This window comes from Amphiura filiformis, chromosome 18, assembly GCF_039555335.1.
Source record: "Amphiura filiformis chromosome 18, Afil_fr2py, whole genome shotgun sequence".
NCBI lineage: Eukaryota > Metazoa > Echinodermata > Ophiuroidea > Amphilepidida > Amphiuridae > Amphiura > Amphiura filiformis.
In genome coordinates, this window is record NC_092645.1 from 23,039,311 (window position 1) to 23,056,091 (window position 16,781).

A 16,781-nucleotide genomic window follows, 5' to 3' on the forward strand; every position below is an offset into this window, starting at 1 on the left:
CAAATGAGTTCCAATATAAAAGGCCCCCGCAGGCCAAGAAACTTAATGTGACCGCTGTCTCAACCATCAGCAAAAAGCATCAAGGCCGCAGGGCCGGAGACTTCCATACGACAACTAAACACTCCAAGTGAGTTCAAATATAAAAGGGCCCCGCAGGGCAAGAAACTTAGTGTGACCGCTGTCCCCACCATCAGCAAAAACCATCAAGGCCGCATATGACGTGCTATTAATTGCTATTAGCGCTAATAGCACGCTTTCCATAGACTTAGGATCTTTTTAGATTTAGCACAATTGCATATGACGTGCTATTATTTGCTATTAGCTCTAATAGCACGCTTTCCCTAGACTTAAAATTTTTTTAGATTTCGCACAATTCCATATGACGTGCTAATAATTGCTATTAGCACTAATAGCGGTATTAGCGCTAATAGCACGCTTTCCCTAGACTTAGCACAATTCCCTATCACAATTGCATATGACGTGCTATTATTTGCTATTAGCGCTAATAGCGCTATTAGCACACTGTCCCTTGACTAAGAATCTTTTTACATTTAGCACAATTGCATATGACGTGCTATTAATTGCTATTAGCGCTAATAGCACGCTTTCCCTAGACTTACAAACTTTATAGATTTAGCACAATTGCATAATACGTGCTATTAATTGCTAATAGCGCTATTAGCGCTAATAGCGAGCTTTCCCTAGACTTAGAATCTTTTTAGATTTAGCACAATTGCATATGACGTGCTATTATTTGCTATTAGCGCTAATAGCGCTATTAGCGCTAATAGCACGCTTTCCCTAGACTTAGAATCTTTTTAGATTTAGCAGAATTGCATATGACGTGCTATTATTTGCTATTAGCGCTAATAGCGCTATTAGCGCTAATAGCACGCTTTCCCTAGACTTAGAATAGTTTTACATTTAGCACAATTGCATATGACGTGCTATTAATTGCTATTAGCGCTAATAGCACGCTTTCCCTAGACTTAGAATCTTTTTACATTTAGCACAATTGCACATGACGTGCTATTATTTGCTATTAGCGCTAATAGCGCTATTAGCGCTAATAGCACGCTTTCCCTAGACTTAGAATCTTTTTAGATTTAGCAGAATTGCATATGACGTGCTATTATTTGCTATTAGCGCTAATAGCGCTATTAGCGCTAATAGCACGCTTTCCCTAGACTTAGAATCGTTTTACATTTAGCACAATTGCATATGACGTGCTATTAATTGCTATTAGCGCTAATAGCGCTATTAGCGCTAATAGCACGCTTTCCCTATACTTAGAATCTTTTTACATTTAGCACAATTGCACATGACGTGCTATTATTTGCTATTAGCGCTAATAGCGCTATTAGCGCTAATAGCACGCTTTCCCTAGACTTACAAACTTTTTAGATTTAGCACAATTGCATATGACGTGCTATTATTTGCTATTAGCGCTATTAGCGCTATTAGCGCTAATAGCACGCTTTCCCTAGACTTACAAACTTTTTAGATTTAGCACAATTGCATATTACGTGCTATTAATTGCTATTAGCGCTAATAGCGCTATTAGCGCTAATAGCACGCTTTCCCTAGACTTAGAATCTTTTTAGATTTAGCACAATTGCATATGACGTGCTATTCTTTGCTATTAGCGCTAATAGCGCTATTAGCGCTAATAGCACGCTTTCCCCAGACTTGGAATCTTTTTAGATTTAGCACAATTGCATATGACGTGCTATTATTTACTATTAGCGCTAATAGCGCTATTAGCGCTAATAGCACGCTTTCCCTAGACTTAGAATCTTGTTACATTTAGCACAATTGCATATGACGTGCTATTAATTGCTATTAGCGCTAATAGCGCTACGCTAATAGCACGCTTTCCCTAGACTTACAAACTTTTTAGATTTAGCACAATTGCATATGACGTGCTATTAATTGCTATTAGCGCTAATAGCGCTATTAGCGCTAATAGCACGCTTTCCCTAGACTTAGAATCTTTTTAGATTTAGCACAATTGCATATGACGTGCTATTATTTGCTATTAGCGCTAATAGCGCTATTAGCGCTAATAGCACGCTTTCCCTAGACTTAGAATCTTGTTACATTTAGCACAATTGCATATGACGTGCTATTAATTGCTATTAGCGCTAATAGCGCTATTAGCGCTAATAGCACGCTTTCCCTAGACTTAGAATCTTTTAGATTTAGCACAATTGCATATGACGTGCTATTAATTGCTATTAGCGCTAATAGCGCTATTAGCGCTAATAGCACGCTTTCCCTAGACTTAGAATCTTTTTAGATTTAGCACAATTGCATATGACGTGCTATTATTTGCTATTAGCGCTAATAGCGCTATTAGCGCTAATAGCACGCTTTCCCTAGACTTAGAATCTTTTTAGATTTAGCACAATTGCATATGACGTGCTATTATTTGCTATTAGCGCTAATAGCGCTATTAGCGCTAATAGCACGCTTTCCCTAGACTTAGAATCTTTTTAGATTTAGCACAAGTTGCATATGACGTGCAATTATTTGCTATTAGCGCTAATAGCGCTATTAGCGCTAATAGCACGCTTTCCCTAGACTTAGAATCTTTTTACATTTAGCACAATTGCATATGACGTGCTATTAATTGCTATTAGCGTTAATAGCGCTATTAGCGCTAATAGCACGCTTTCCCTAGACTTAGAATAGTTTTACATTTAGCACAATTGCATATGACGTGCTATTAATTGCTATTAGCGCTAATAGCACGCTTTCCCTAGACTTAGAATCTTTTTACATTTAGCACAATTGCACATGACGTGCTATTATTTGCTATTAGCGCTAATAGCGCTATTAGCGCTAATAGCACGCTTTCCCTAGACTTAGAATCTTTTTAGATTTAGCAGAATTGCATATGACGTGCTATTATTTGCTATTAGCGCTAATAGCGCTATTAGCGCTAATAGCACGCTTTCCCTAGACTTAGAATCTTTTTACATTTAGCACAATTGCACATGACGTGCTATTATTTGCTATTAGCGCTAATAGCGCTATTAGCGCTAATAGCACGCTTTCCCTAGACTTAGAATCTTTTTAGATTTAGCAGAATTGCATATGACGTGCTATTATTTGCTATTAGCGCTAATAGCGCTATTAGCGCTAATAGCACGCTTTCCCTAGACTTAGAATCGTTTTACATTTAGCACAATTGCATATGACGTGCTATTAATTGCTATTAGCGCTAATAGCGCTATTAGCGCTAATAGCACGCTTTCCCTATACTTAGAATCTTTTTACATTTAGCACAATTGCACATGACGTGCTATTATTTGCTATTAGCGCTAATAGCGCTATTAGCGCTAATAGCACGCTTTCCCTAGACTTACAAACTTTTTAGATTTAGCACAATTGCATATGACGTGCTATTATTTGCTATTAGCGCTAATAGCACTATTAGCGCTAATAACACGTTTTCCCTAGACTTACAAATATTTTAGATTTAGCACAATTGCATATGACGTGCTATTATTTACTATTAGCGCTAATAGCGCTATTAGCGCTAATAGCACGCTTTCCCTAGACTTAGAATCTTGTTACATTTAGCACAATTGCATATGACGTGCTATTAATTGCTATTAGCGCTAATAGCGCTATTAGCGCTAATAGCACGCTTTCCCTAGACTTAGAATCTTTTTACATTTAGCACAATTGCATATGACGTGCTATTAATTGCTATTAGCGTTAATAGCGCTATTAGCGCTAATAGCACGCTTTCCCTAGACTTAGAATAGTTTTACATTTAGCACAATTGCATATGACGTGCTATTAATTGCTATTAGCGCTAATAGCACGCTTTCCCTAGACTTAGAATCTTTTTACATTTAGCACAATTGCACATGACGTGCTATTATTTGCTATTAGCGCTAATAGCGCTATTAGTGCTAATAGCACGCTTTCCCTAGACTTAGAATCTTTTTAGATTTAGCAGAATTGCATATGACGTGCTATTATTTGCTATTAGCGCTAATAGCGCTATTAGCGCTAATAGCACGCTTTCCCTAGACTTAGAATCGTTTTACATTTAGCACAATTGCATATGACGTGCTATTAATTGCTATTAGCGCTAATAGCGCTATTAGCGCTAATAGCACGCTTTCCCTATACTTAGAATCTTTTTACATTTAGCACAATTGCACATGACGTGCTATTATTTGCTATTAGCGCTAATAGCGCTATTCGCGCTAATAGCACGCTTTCCCTAGACTTACAAACTTTTTAGATTTAGCACAATTGCATATGACGTGCTATTATTTGCTATTAGCGCTAATAGTGCTATTAGCGCTAATAACACGTTTTCCCTAGACTTACAAATTTTTTAGATTTAGCACAATTGCATATGACGTGCTATTATTTACTATTAGCGCTAATAGCGCTATTAGCGCTAATAGCACGCTTTCCCTAGACTTAGAATCTTTTTACATTTAGCACAATTGCATATGACGTGCTATTAATTGCTATTAGCGCTAATAGCGCTATTAGCGCTAATAGCACGCTTTCCCTAGACTTACAAACTTTTTAGATTTAGCACAATTGCATATGACGTGCTATTAATTGCTATTAGATAGCACGCTTTCCCTAGACTTAGAATCTTTTTAGATTTAGCACAATTGCATATGACGTGCTATTATTTGCTATTAGCGCTAATAGCGCTATTAGCGCTAATAGCACGCTTTCCCTAGACTTAGAATCTTTTAGATTTAGCACAATTGCATATGACGTGCTATTATTTGCTATTAGCGCTAATAGCGCTATTAGCGCTAATAGCACGCTTTCCCTAGACTTAGAATAGTTTTACATTTAGCACAATTGCATATGACGTGCTATTAATTGCTATTAGCGCTAATAGCGCTAATAGCACGCTTTCCCTAGACTTAGAATCTTCTTACATTTAGCACAATTGCACATGACGTGCTATTATTTGCTATTAGCGCTAATAGCGCTATTAGCGCTAATAGCACGCTTTCCCTAGACTTAGCATCTTTTTAGATTTAGCAGAATTGCATATGACGTGCTATTATTTGCTATTAGCGCTAATAGCGCTATTAGCGCTAATAGCACGCTTTCCCTAGACTTAGAATCGTTTTACATTTAGCACAATTGCATATGACGTGCTATTAATTGCTATTAGCGCTAATAGCGCTATTAGCGCTAATAGCACGCTTTCCCTAGACTTAGAATCTTTTTAGATTTAGCAGAATTGCATATGACGTGCTATTATTTGCTATTAGCGCTAATAGCGCTATTAGCGCTAATAGCACGCTTTCCCTAGACTTAGAATCGTTTTACATTTAGCACAATTGCACATGACGTGCTATTATTTGCTATTAGCGCTAATAGCGCTATTAGCGCTAATAGCACGCTTTCCCTAGACTTACAAACTTTTTAGATTTAGCACAATTGCATATGACGTGCTATTATTTGCTATTAGCGCTAATAGTGCTATTAGCGCTAATAACACGTTTTCCCTAGACTTACAAATTTTTTAGATTTAGCACAATTGCATATGACGTGCTATTATTTACTATTAGCGCTAATAGCGCTATTAGCGCTAATAGCACGCTTTCCCTAGACTTAGAATCTTTTTACATTTAGCATAATTGCATATGACGTGCTATTAATTGCTATTAGCGCTAATAGCGCTATTAGCGCTAATAGCACGCTTTCCCTAGACTTACAAACTTTTTAGATTTAGCACAATTGCATATGACGTGCTATTAATTGCTATTAGCGCTAATAGCGCTATTAGCGCTAATAGCACGCTTTCCCTAGACTTAGAATCTTTTGAGATTTAGCGCAATTGCATATGACGTGCTATTATTTGCTATTAGCGCTAATAGCGCTATTAGCGCTAATAGCACGCTTTCCCTAGACTTAGAATCTTTTTAGATTTAGCACAATTGCATATGACGTGCTATTATTTGCTATTAGCGCTAATAGCGCTATTAGCGCTAATAGCACGCTTTCCCTAGACTTAGAATCTTTTAGATTTAGCACAATTGCATATGACGTGCTATTATTTGCTATTAGCGCTAATAGCGCTATTAGCGCTAATAGCACGCTTTCCCTAGACTTAGAATCTTTTTAGATTTAGCACAATTGCATATGACGTGCTATTATTTGCTATTAGCGCTAATAGCGCTATTAGCGCTAATAGCACGCTTTCCCTAGACTTACAAACTTTTTAGATTTAGCACAATTGCATATGACGTGCTATTACTTGCTATTAGCGTTATTGACATATTTGCAAATGAGGCTCTAATAACTGCTAAAACGCTAAAAGTGGTATGGTAATAGCAGTTTTAACGAATTTTTCATTAGCGTTGCTATTAGCACTATAATGCATAGAGATAGCATACTAATTAAATGCTAATAGCATTGTTAGCATAATAGCGCTAATTCTGCTATAAGCCATCATCGCACCTTCCTCAATTTGAATAGATATGATTTGGTTTATCGTTCATTATCGAACTCCATGCACACGTACATTGTCTTTACCTAGAACTGGCTCATTTCCTCGGACAACGAGGCAGCTACGCGGCTTAGGACGCGCGAAGCGCGCCCCATGTTACGCGGCTGAACCCACGACTCGGACAACGAGGCCTATTCATAGGCAAAAGCAAATTAAAACAAAAAAAAATGGAGAAAAAAAATGCCGGGAATTGAACCCACGCCCTTCCGTTAACTGTCAGTCTCCTTATCCACTGAGCTATTGAGGTGTTGTTATTCTACGTGCACCTTTGTACTATAGATTCATTATAAACGAATAAAAAGTGTTAAAAACTAATCCACTTGTTTTATGCAATAATAATTGGCTTATTGAATAGAGAACCACGGTATTCAGACCTGTTCTTCACAAATTAGATTCCAAAACTTGACATAAATAGAAAATTGCACGGTATGCAAGCCAGTAAACATTGTAGAGACATAGTATTAAAATCTTTATTGTGTCTGCATACCGTAAAACTTATACATTGATATGGTCTAAATTATCCCAAACAAATCGAGTATCATTAAATAGCTCAATTGGTAGAGCGCGTACCATTTAAACGGGAAAAGTTAACCGCAGGGGTTCGAATACTACATGCTTTTTTATTTTGATCCCGTTATTTTATTTTTCCTTAGTATTTACTTCTACAGAATAGATTTCAGATTTTTGTTGATCGAAATAATATTTTACAATGTGTTTGGTCAATGATGTCTTCTGCTATAAGTATGAAATTATACTAGCTGGGCATGGTGTGATAAGCCTTTTGATAAGCATGAAACCATACTTAATATTCAGCTAGCTTAGTATGCAATCTGCTGACTTCAGATATGCAAACTGTTAAAACAACATTTATTTTCATTTTAGACTTTGTTATAGTCTATGTTTTCTTCATTTCAGCTTAATTTAGCAGTTGTCATGGTTGTGTGTAAATTCCTATTACTATTAGATACGTTGTAATAAAACACGATTTTAAATATTTGTATATTAATTTTCTCTGATGGTTTGCAGCAAAATTGATATTTTATTTTCCTTGGTATGGGTTTCAGTTGTGGCTAGTAGTCAGGTAATGATGATGGTGATGATGATGATGATATGATGATGATGATGACGACGACGACGACGATGATGATAATGATGACGATGATGATGATGATGATGATGATGATGATGATGATGATGCAAGTCATTCTCTAGCTAAATTGTATATATGTTACAAATCGTGAACACCTAATTTTGTTTATATGATACATTTTAAGGCATGCGCAATAGAAAGATTAAAATGTAAATATATTACATTTTAAGAAAAATCCGACTTCTGCGCATTTCACTGAAGTGATGATGATGCTTATTTTGTATATTTAGCACGGCAGTAATTAGCGCCCTCTGTGTTACATTAATGTTGCTGTTGGCCAATTTTATACATTAAGGTTACTGTTGGTCAATTTTACATTAAGGTTAGGGTTAGGGATAGTGGATTAGGGTTAGGGTTAGGGTTAGGGTTAGAGTTAGGGTTAGGGTTAGGGTTAGGGTTAGGGGTTAGGGTTAGTGTTAGGGGTTAGGGTTAGGGTTAGGGGGTTAGGGTTAGGGTTAGGGTTAGTGTTAGTGTTAGGGTTAGGGGGTTAGGGTTAGGGTTAGGGTTAGGTTAGGGTTAGGGTTAGGGGTTAGGGTTAGGGTTAGGGTTAGGGTTAGGGGTTAGGGGTTAGGGTTAGGGTTAGGGTTAGGGTTAGGGTTAGGAGGTTAGGGTTAGGGTTAGTGGGTCAGGGTTAGGATTAGGGTTAGGGGATTAGGGTTAGCGTTAGGGTTAGGGTTAGGGCTAGCGTAACCTTAAGGGTGACGGGCTGTCTCTACTAGGTGACGGGCTGTCGATAACGAAAATGGGATTCTGTTATCGACAGCCTGTCACCCATATCCATACTTAGAGACAGCCCGTCACCCATTTCACACTTTGTACTTTTTTTACATTTTTACCCCATAATTTCCCTCATTCTTCAGGCCCTGCCCTCTATCGGTGGCTAATTTACAGTTTAAGCTTGTTTGCTATTGTATTGGGAGCAACATTGTTTCTTTATAGGCCTGCGGCGCAACCTTGAACAATATTGTCCTTGAGCTAACGCCCCGTAGCCACCCCCAGCCAGCCCCATACCTCATTTCAGTTTTTTAACTTAACAAAATTCTGCTTTTCATAATTTATAGTGTCACTTATTAACTCAAATATTTATTAACTCTCTTAAAAAGTACTTACTAAAGTGAATTTTGATCAACAGAGGGCGCTATTTACTGCCGTATAATTTGATGATGATGATGATGATGATCCTTGACTACTGCGCATCCATTCTTGCGCATGGTCTAATTTGTATCATATATACATTTTAACTGCTTTGACCATTTGTATCATATGTACAAAATAAGAATGAGAATGGGTTGCATGATGACGATGATGATGATGATGATGATGATGATGATGATGATAATTAATACACAAACGACAAAGAGGAACAAACATGCCTAGCATGTAATTCTATTTTTAACATGGAAACGTTTGACCTCTTATCTTCTCGCAAACTAAGATTATGCATATCTTATCTCTTCAATAAACATTGTAAAAGTCGATTTGGCCTTGACACGTGGGGCTTGCCGAACATGTGAGCATGTCTACTATTTCCATGCTGTGAGTGATACCATAGAAACGTGCTATTTGTTTAAACATTACAAGTAACATAAGTGGCAAACATTAATGTTTCATATTAGCTTACACCCCCCAAAGCAATGTTGGAGCCAATACTAGACCAATTGTCCGTTCCTGTCTCAGTATCAAAACAACATTGACTGGTGGGTGCGGGAGGGGGTTGAGAATTTCATACTAAATTAAATCCCTCATCACTGCCATCATCGTCACCATCACGACTCTAATAATCATCTGACATCAGTTGTATTATCCATCATCATCATCATCATCATCATCATCATCATCATCATCATCATCATCATCATCATCATCATCATCATCAACAACAACAACAACAAAACAACAACATCATCATCATCATCATCATCTAAACCATCATCATTATCACCATCATCATCACCATCATCATCATCATCGTCGTCGTCATCATCATTTACACTATAGCCACACAAATAGAAATCTTACAATAACTGCAAGTCATCAGAAAAAAAAATATTTTAAACAAATTATTGTTTTATTACTGTGCGCACAGTTTGCAACAATAACATCAACTGCTAGATTATGCTCAAATGAAAAATAAAATAGACTTTCAAAAATCTATAATGAAAAAATATTTTGTTATTGGTGGATTGTGTTCAAACTGGCACAATGCACACGTCCACTTACTATGATATTATTATCGGCATCACTTATACGCAACAATGAACTTGCAGAATCTCCCAATGCAATTTGAAGCGTTGTTATCCAATTTCCATTCAGACTACCCCATTTCCTTGTGTGATGATCCCTGTTATTGTGACTACATATAGAAATCAACCTGGAACCACTTGTTGGGGTCGTTACGTTCAGTTGCCCAAGGTCGGTCGTTGTTTAGTCTACCTTCTGAAGGGCTGAAACTTCCCAGATATCGTGAACAAAGAAAGAAGAGGCACTGAGCTGGCTATCACTGATGGATCCACTTTCCATACCAAGAGCCATGGGTTGACTGCATTCTATAGAGAAAAGCAGCAGATTTGGATTTAATATTTCAAAGCCTAAGTCAGTTTAAGTGGCAGTTTATGGTTTAGATGGGGGGGGGGGGGGGCAGGGGCAGAGTGACATGAGCGATTTAACAATATCTATATTGAGTTTAGAGGTTCAAATTTTGCTATTATGATAATGAATGAATAAAATGGTAGTTTTTAGATCTTTTTCAGATGGTACGTCCAAATGAATAAATGATATTACCTTAGATCAAAAATTTTTGATGCTTTTATCAAGATTTTGAACACTTCATTTTGATATACAAGTAGTTAAACAGCAAATTTACATAATAAATAATTGTTGAATGAATCCGTATATGGGTAATAATATTGTCTGGGGGTACCGCTTAAAGTTTTTGACAATTAATTTCCATTGGTAGGGATACTTCATTACACATGTCATGTATTATGCTGTATTCGTAAGTAACATTTCAGTATTTGTAGGTAAGAATTAGGATATCGCAATCAAATCTTCATGTTATAAAGCACTTTGAATGTATTATTTTCTTTATGTGTGTTTATTGATACTTGAAACACTATCATGTATTTATAATGTCGGTTCACAGTGGTTGAAAGAGGATTGAAGTAAGAAATAGAGGAACTAAAGTGACTTTAATTGGCTTAATTGCACACAAATCGCTTAAAACCGTTATTGCAGACTTGTGAAGTCCATCTTGGAGTCAGATAAGTCTTGTGGCCTTTCTTTTGAGGGCAACTATAATTAGCTTTATACTAGGGTCCACCACTGTGTTGTCTAGATCATGAGACAACGAGAAAAGTCGTTTTTGTCCATGGTATTCGTAGGTAACCTTAGCGAAAACATCAAAAGTTACCTTCGAATAAATCAATTTGGACACAAATTACTCAGAAACCAGAAGGTCTGTAAACGTTTAAAATGAAGCACACGTGACAGCTGACAAATCCAAGTATTTATCTCCTTCTAATCTTCTTCGAATCTGTTTTTCTTTCAAATGAGCAGACCGTCGTCTATTTCAGTACATATTTTTCAACAATTAAGCCGTATTCAGTTTTGCATGGTGGGCATGTATGTGAATTCGCAACTCTCATTGATATATGATTTGATAGCGAACGTACAGGCCTTCTTTATGTACCGATATGGGCATTGACATGAATGGCGGTGTTTCACAATAGGGTCATGATGTCAAATTGTATTTGTAGGCAACATTCAGCTACCGAAAGCTACCTACGAATACTTACTTATTTTGTTAATATCTCAGAAATGGTTAAATGCAGGCTATTGAAACTTAGTAGTATTAAAGAGTACATTACAATGCACCTATTGCTTAAATATAATTTACTATTCTCTCAGTTTATGGAAATGACAGAGCTTTTAACATGTATTCGGAGGTAATGCATATTTTTTACCAAATCTACCTTTGTGCCATTTAGAATTTCTGGCAGCTAAACACAATAATAAAGATGTCCCAATGCAATGCATTTCAGTATTGGACATACCAAAGCTTGTATCAATCGCGCATTTATTAGTGATTTCCATTTTTAAAGATATATCTAGTGCTATGAAAAATTGTATTCGTAGGTAATGTAAAAAATACCACTCAAAAATTATCACAAAAATTCATAATTATGTACAAATATGTGAAAAATTTAACAGGTACTCTTTGAATGCACACCTTTCAGGAAATCAATTGAGGGGCTCAATATAAAAACGACCTATTCCACATCTTTTTTCTTTTTTCTTACAGGATCTTCTTTCTTCTTACACAGCCGTGACGTTAGTCACGGCTGTGTCTTTTTTACAGGATCTTCTTCTTTACACAGCGTCACGGCTGTGTCTTTTTTCTTACAGGATCTTTTTCTTCTTCTTCTGTCGACCATTACATTTGCTCTGGCACTGACATGCTTACACCGATTTTGACCTAACTTGGCCACAACCATCACTGACCATGCCTCTACATGTCACATGAAATTCGTGGGGTCAAAGGTCACGTAGGGGTCACAGAGGTTAAAAACGTGATTTAAACTCAAAATGCTACTTCTCCCAGAAATTTCGCAGGACATTAACGCCACTTGCACACATGCATTGATATTGCCCAGTGTCTTTAAATCATAGACAGATTTGAGGTCAAAGGTCATTAAGGGGTCACTTCCGGTATAAAACCAAATTCCTTCAAAAAATTTATTAGCTAAGAAAAACATAGGAGAGTGACGGTATGTGCACATATGAATTATGTTAACCTAATGTATATGTGGTATTTTTTATTTGTGGTCAAAGGTCATTAAGGGGTCACTTCCGGTATAAAACGAAATACCTTCAAAATGCTACTTCTCCCACAAATTACATAGGACGGTAACGCAACTTGCACACATGCATTGCTATTACCCAGTGTCTATGAATCATACACAGATTTGAGGTCAAAGGTCATTAAGGGGTCACTTCCGGTATAAAACCAAATTCCTTCAAAAAATTTTATTAGCTAAAAAACATAGGAGAGTGACGGTATGTGAGGTCAAAGGTCACGAAGGGGTCACATGGGTCAAAAACGTGATTTCAACTCAAAATGCTACTTCTCCCACAAATTTCGCAGGACAGTAACGCCACTTGCACACGTGCATTTTTATTACCCAGTGTCTATAAATCATACACAGATTTCGTAGATTTTGGGGTCAACGGTCATTAAGGGGTCACAACACGGTTGTGTTCGTGGTCTTAGACCACAGCTAAGTCTAGTTCTTTCTTCTTCTGCCGACCATTACATTTGCTCTAGCATTTACATGCATGCATCGATTTTGACCGAACTTAGTCACTATCATCACTGAACATGCCCCTACATGTCACATGAAATTCGTGGGGTCAAAGGTCATGTAGGGGTCACAGGGGTCAAAAACGTGATTTCAACTCAACTCACATGAATTGTGTCTATCCAATGTATATGTGGTATTTTTTTGTTTGAGGTCAAAGGTCATTAAGGGGTCACTTCCGGTATAAAACGAAATACCTTCAAAATGCTACTTTTCCCACAAATTACATAGGACGGTGACGCAACTTGCACACATGCATTGCTATTACCCAGTGTCTATGAATCATACACAGATTTGAGGTCAAAGGTCATTAAGGGGTCACTTCCGGTATAAAACCGAAATCCTTCAAAGAATTTTATAGGCTTAGAAAAACATAGGAGAGTGACGGTATGTGCACACATGAATTATGTTTACCTTATGTATATGTGATATTTTTTTGTTTGAGGTCAAATGTCATTAAGGGGTCACTTCCGATATAAAACGAAAAACCTTCAAAAAATTTTATTTGATAAGAAAAACATAGGACAGTAACGGTATGTTCACACATGAATTGTGGTTACCCAATTCATATGTGGTATTTTTTTATTTGGGGTCAAATGTCATTAAGGGGTCACTTCATGTCTGAGACGAAAAGTGGTGCCACGTGCACCCATGCATTGACATTAGCCAATGTCTATGGGCGTTTTCATATATTTTGGGGTCAAAGGTCATTAGGGGTCACAACACGGCTGTGTTCGTTTGTTAGACCACAGCTAAGTCTAGTTCTTCTTCTTTCTTCTGTCAACCTTGCATAATTGGTTCTAGCTCCTTCATTATTTGACCGATTATAACCAAACTTGGGCAAAAGCTCCACTACCCCAGTCTTTACATGTGACCTGGCCCATTTGGGGTCAAATGTCACGCATGAGCAATTTTAGCTAAAAATGCGATTTTTACCAAAAATGCTTCTTCTTCTACAGATTACATGGTAGCGCAATGAGACTAGGTCATCAGCATGGACTATAGTTGGGGTCTATGGGGTAAACACAGATTTGGGGTCAATGGTCATTAAGGGATTTTTCTGCACATAACCAAATACTTTCAAAATGCTTCCTTTCCTACAGATTACATAGTACAGAGATGAGATTGACACATATGCACTGACATTAGCTGGTGTCTATAGGGTAAACACGGATTTTGAGTTCAAGGTCATGAAGGGGTAAAATAGGGTTGATTACTGAAAATCACCTTAAAGTTAACTTTTTACTGCATATTAAGTGCTGTGATCATCAGAATAATGCCAAAATGACTATAGCATTGGGTGCATATAGGGTTATAACCAGATTTGGGGAGGGGTCTGTTTTGGGGTCAAAAGGGGTAACATTTTGAAATTTGCCCAATTCAAATGAAAATTAGTATATGTAATCACGGTATGATTCAAAATATGATGGAGGTCATTTCAAGGTCACCAGAGGTCAACCAAAGGTCAAAATGGGTCAAATTCCAAAATTCGTCCAATTTAAATCTAAATTAGAATATGTAATATTGATATGATTAAAAACAAAATGGAGGTCATTTCAAGGTCATCAGAGGTCAACAAAGGTCAAATTTAATTTATTAGGTAGATTGTTATCAAACGTAATGCCAAAATTTTTTACGAAAAGGCAATTGTGTTTCAAATCTTTTCAAGGTCATAAGAGGTCACGGCTGGACTTCGCAGCCTTCTGAGGATGCAATATATCTAGTTTGTTTTGAATTCGCCTATTTAAGTGAACTTTATTGAAAAATTTTGAATTAGAAAAAAAAATCGCATTTCGCATTTGTTTTCAAACCGCTCGTAAGCTTTGAGAGAAACCTTTTTTTTTTCCTTAATTATACAACAAATACAAAAACAAAAAAAACCACAAAATAGACTAACCTGTGCATATTATCCCATCTCCAGTATAACCGTCCATACATGCGCATGTGAAGGAACCATCGTTGTTGGTGCAAAGAGCATTTTCGCCACAATTATCAGTACACAAAGCACATTCATCCACATCTGTAGAAAAACGTATAAAATAAGATATTTTCTTTCGAAATGGCTTATTTAAGACTAAGAACTTTGTAGTTTTTAAAAAAAGGATAAAAAAACAATAATATAGATAGTGATGTCCTGTACAGAAATGTATTAAATAAGATATTTTGTTTCCAATTCGCCTATTTAAAAGGGCATTTCGTGATCCACAGCCTCATCCCCCCACTTTTTTCAAAAACAGTTGAGATTTTTATACCACTGGAAACCTCTGGCTACATAATGTTTATGTACCAAACATTTCTTACATATCGTCAAATTTGAATTTTAGTTCTGGTATACCAATCAACATTACCACACTGGCCTATGGAGCAGCGTAATACACATAATCATGCATAACTCGCAACCGCAAAATCGGAATGAACTGAAATTTTTGAATGAGGGTTTTTCGTGAATATCTACTGAAAAATGTCATGAAAAGAATATTCTAGGATCAAAAATAGTGGTTTATAGAAAAGGATGAATTATACAATATAGAAAAAATAATACTGATAGTCTGTGATAATAAATGAATAATAATCATAATGATAAAATAATAATAATAACACGAGACATTTGCGCTCAAAGGGTGCGATCATTTGTCATCCATACACACCGTAAGGCATATTGTCTATAAACTGCATGCATAACAAATACAAATAGTTCACACTTATACCATCAATAATTCGTTGCAGAAATACATATTTTTATAATTCGTCAGATGTTCATAAAAAGTACCCAAATCACATTCGTCATCATTTGTACAGAAATGTATGATATTTTATTTCGAATTGACATATTTAAGTGAAATTTATTGAAGAATATTGAATTTTAAAAAAAGCGCAGTGATTTATAGTGCGCTACGCACAGGCACAACGCCTATACGTTGATCCACAAGCCTCAGCACACTGTACAGCTTGTCGCTAACCACTACGGCCCCATATCATACCATAAACCATTAAACAACAATACAGGGACTTTGCTGCTTCAAAGAGTGCACGCACACCTTAGACATTCCACAAATAACCTTCGCAACCAGGATCAGCTCCCCGAGTTTCGTACGGGTTACAACGAGACAAATTATCAGTAAGTTCCTTTGTTTAGGGGAATTTCAAGCTAACTCAATTTTTCCACGAGACCGTACTAGGCACCGCCAGGGTTCGGACCCGCAACCTCTCGTACCATAGTCGAAGTCGAACGCCTTATCGATTGAGCTAACTTGACTGCTGTAGTAATTAGCACTTTGTAGTTTATAAAAAGTGATGAATTAGGCAATTATAGGAAAAAACAATATACAAGTGATACATTGAATGATATTAAATGAATAATATTATATTAATATAGTCCAGGAGCAAGATCCCACAGGGGGCCTAAATAAGGACTTGGTTCACCCCCACTACATACAAGGTTTGACACCATAGGTAGTTAGTATGGACCCTCTAGATCACTGCTAGGTAGGTAGTGGACTCAAATTGTGGTATCACTTTTTTTTACAGGTCATTTTATGTATGGACGTATAATCGCATAAAATCACCAAAAATAGGACAAAATTAAGGGGTAGGGGAAATATAAACTCCAAGAACTCAACTTTTACTCATAATAATGAATTTATTTTGGTGTGAATATGTAGCTAATTGATTGTTCTAACTGCCTAGTATTATTTGAAAGCAAACCTAGGTTTTATTTGATCATGATTTGAAGTGGCCAGTCCATACACTAGTGAAAAAT

At 36.7% G+C, this 16,781-nt stretch overlaps 1 protein-coding gene across 1 annotated transcript in view; it reads right to left on the reverse strand.

Annotated features, from left to right (window-relative positions):
- The window catches only part of LOC140139408 (uncharacterized), a 52,149-nt gene that overhangs the window by 17,907 nt on the left and 17,461 nt on the right, over positions 1–16,781 (reverse strand). Inside the window, exons 4-5 of the mRNA XM_072161171.1 lie at positions 14,919–15,041; positions 9,885–10,210 (exon numbers count right to left, since the gene is read on the reverse strand). Of these exons, the coding sequence (XP_072017272.1) occupies positions 10,089–10,210; positions 14,919–15,041 (245 nt within the window). The 3' untranslated portion in view covers positions 9,885–10,088. The remainder of the gene's footprint in view (positions 1–9,884; positions 10,211–14,918; positions 15,042–16,781) is intronic.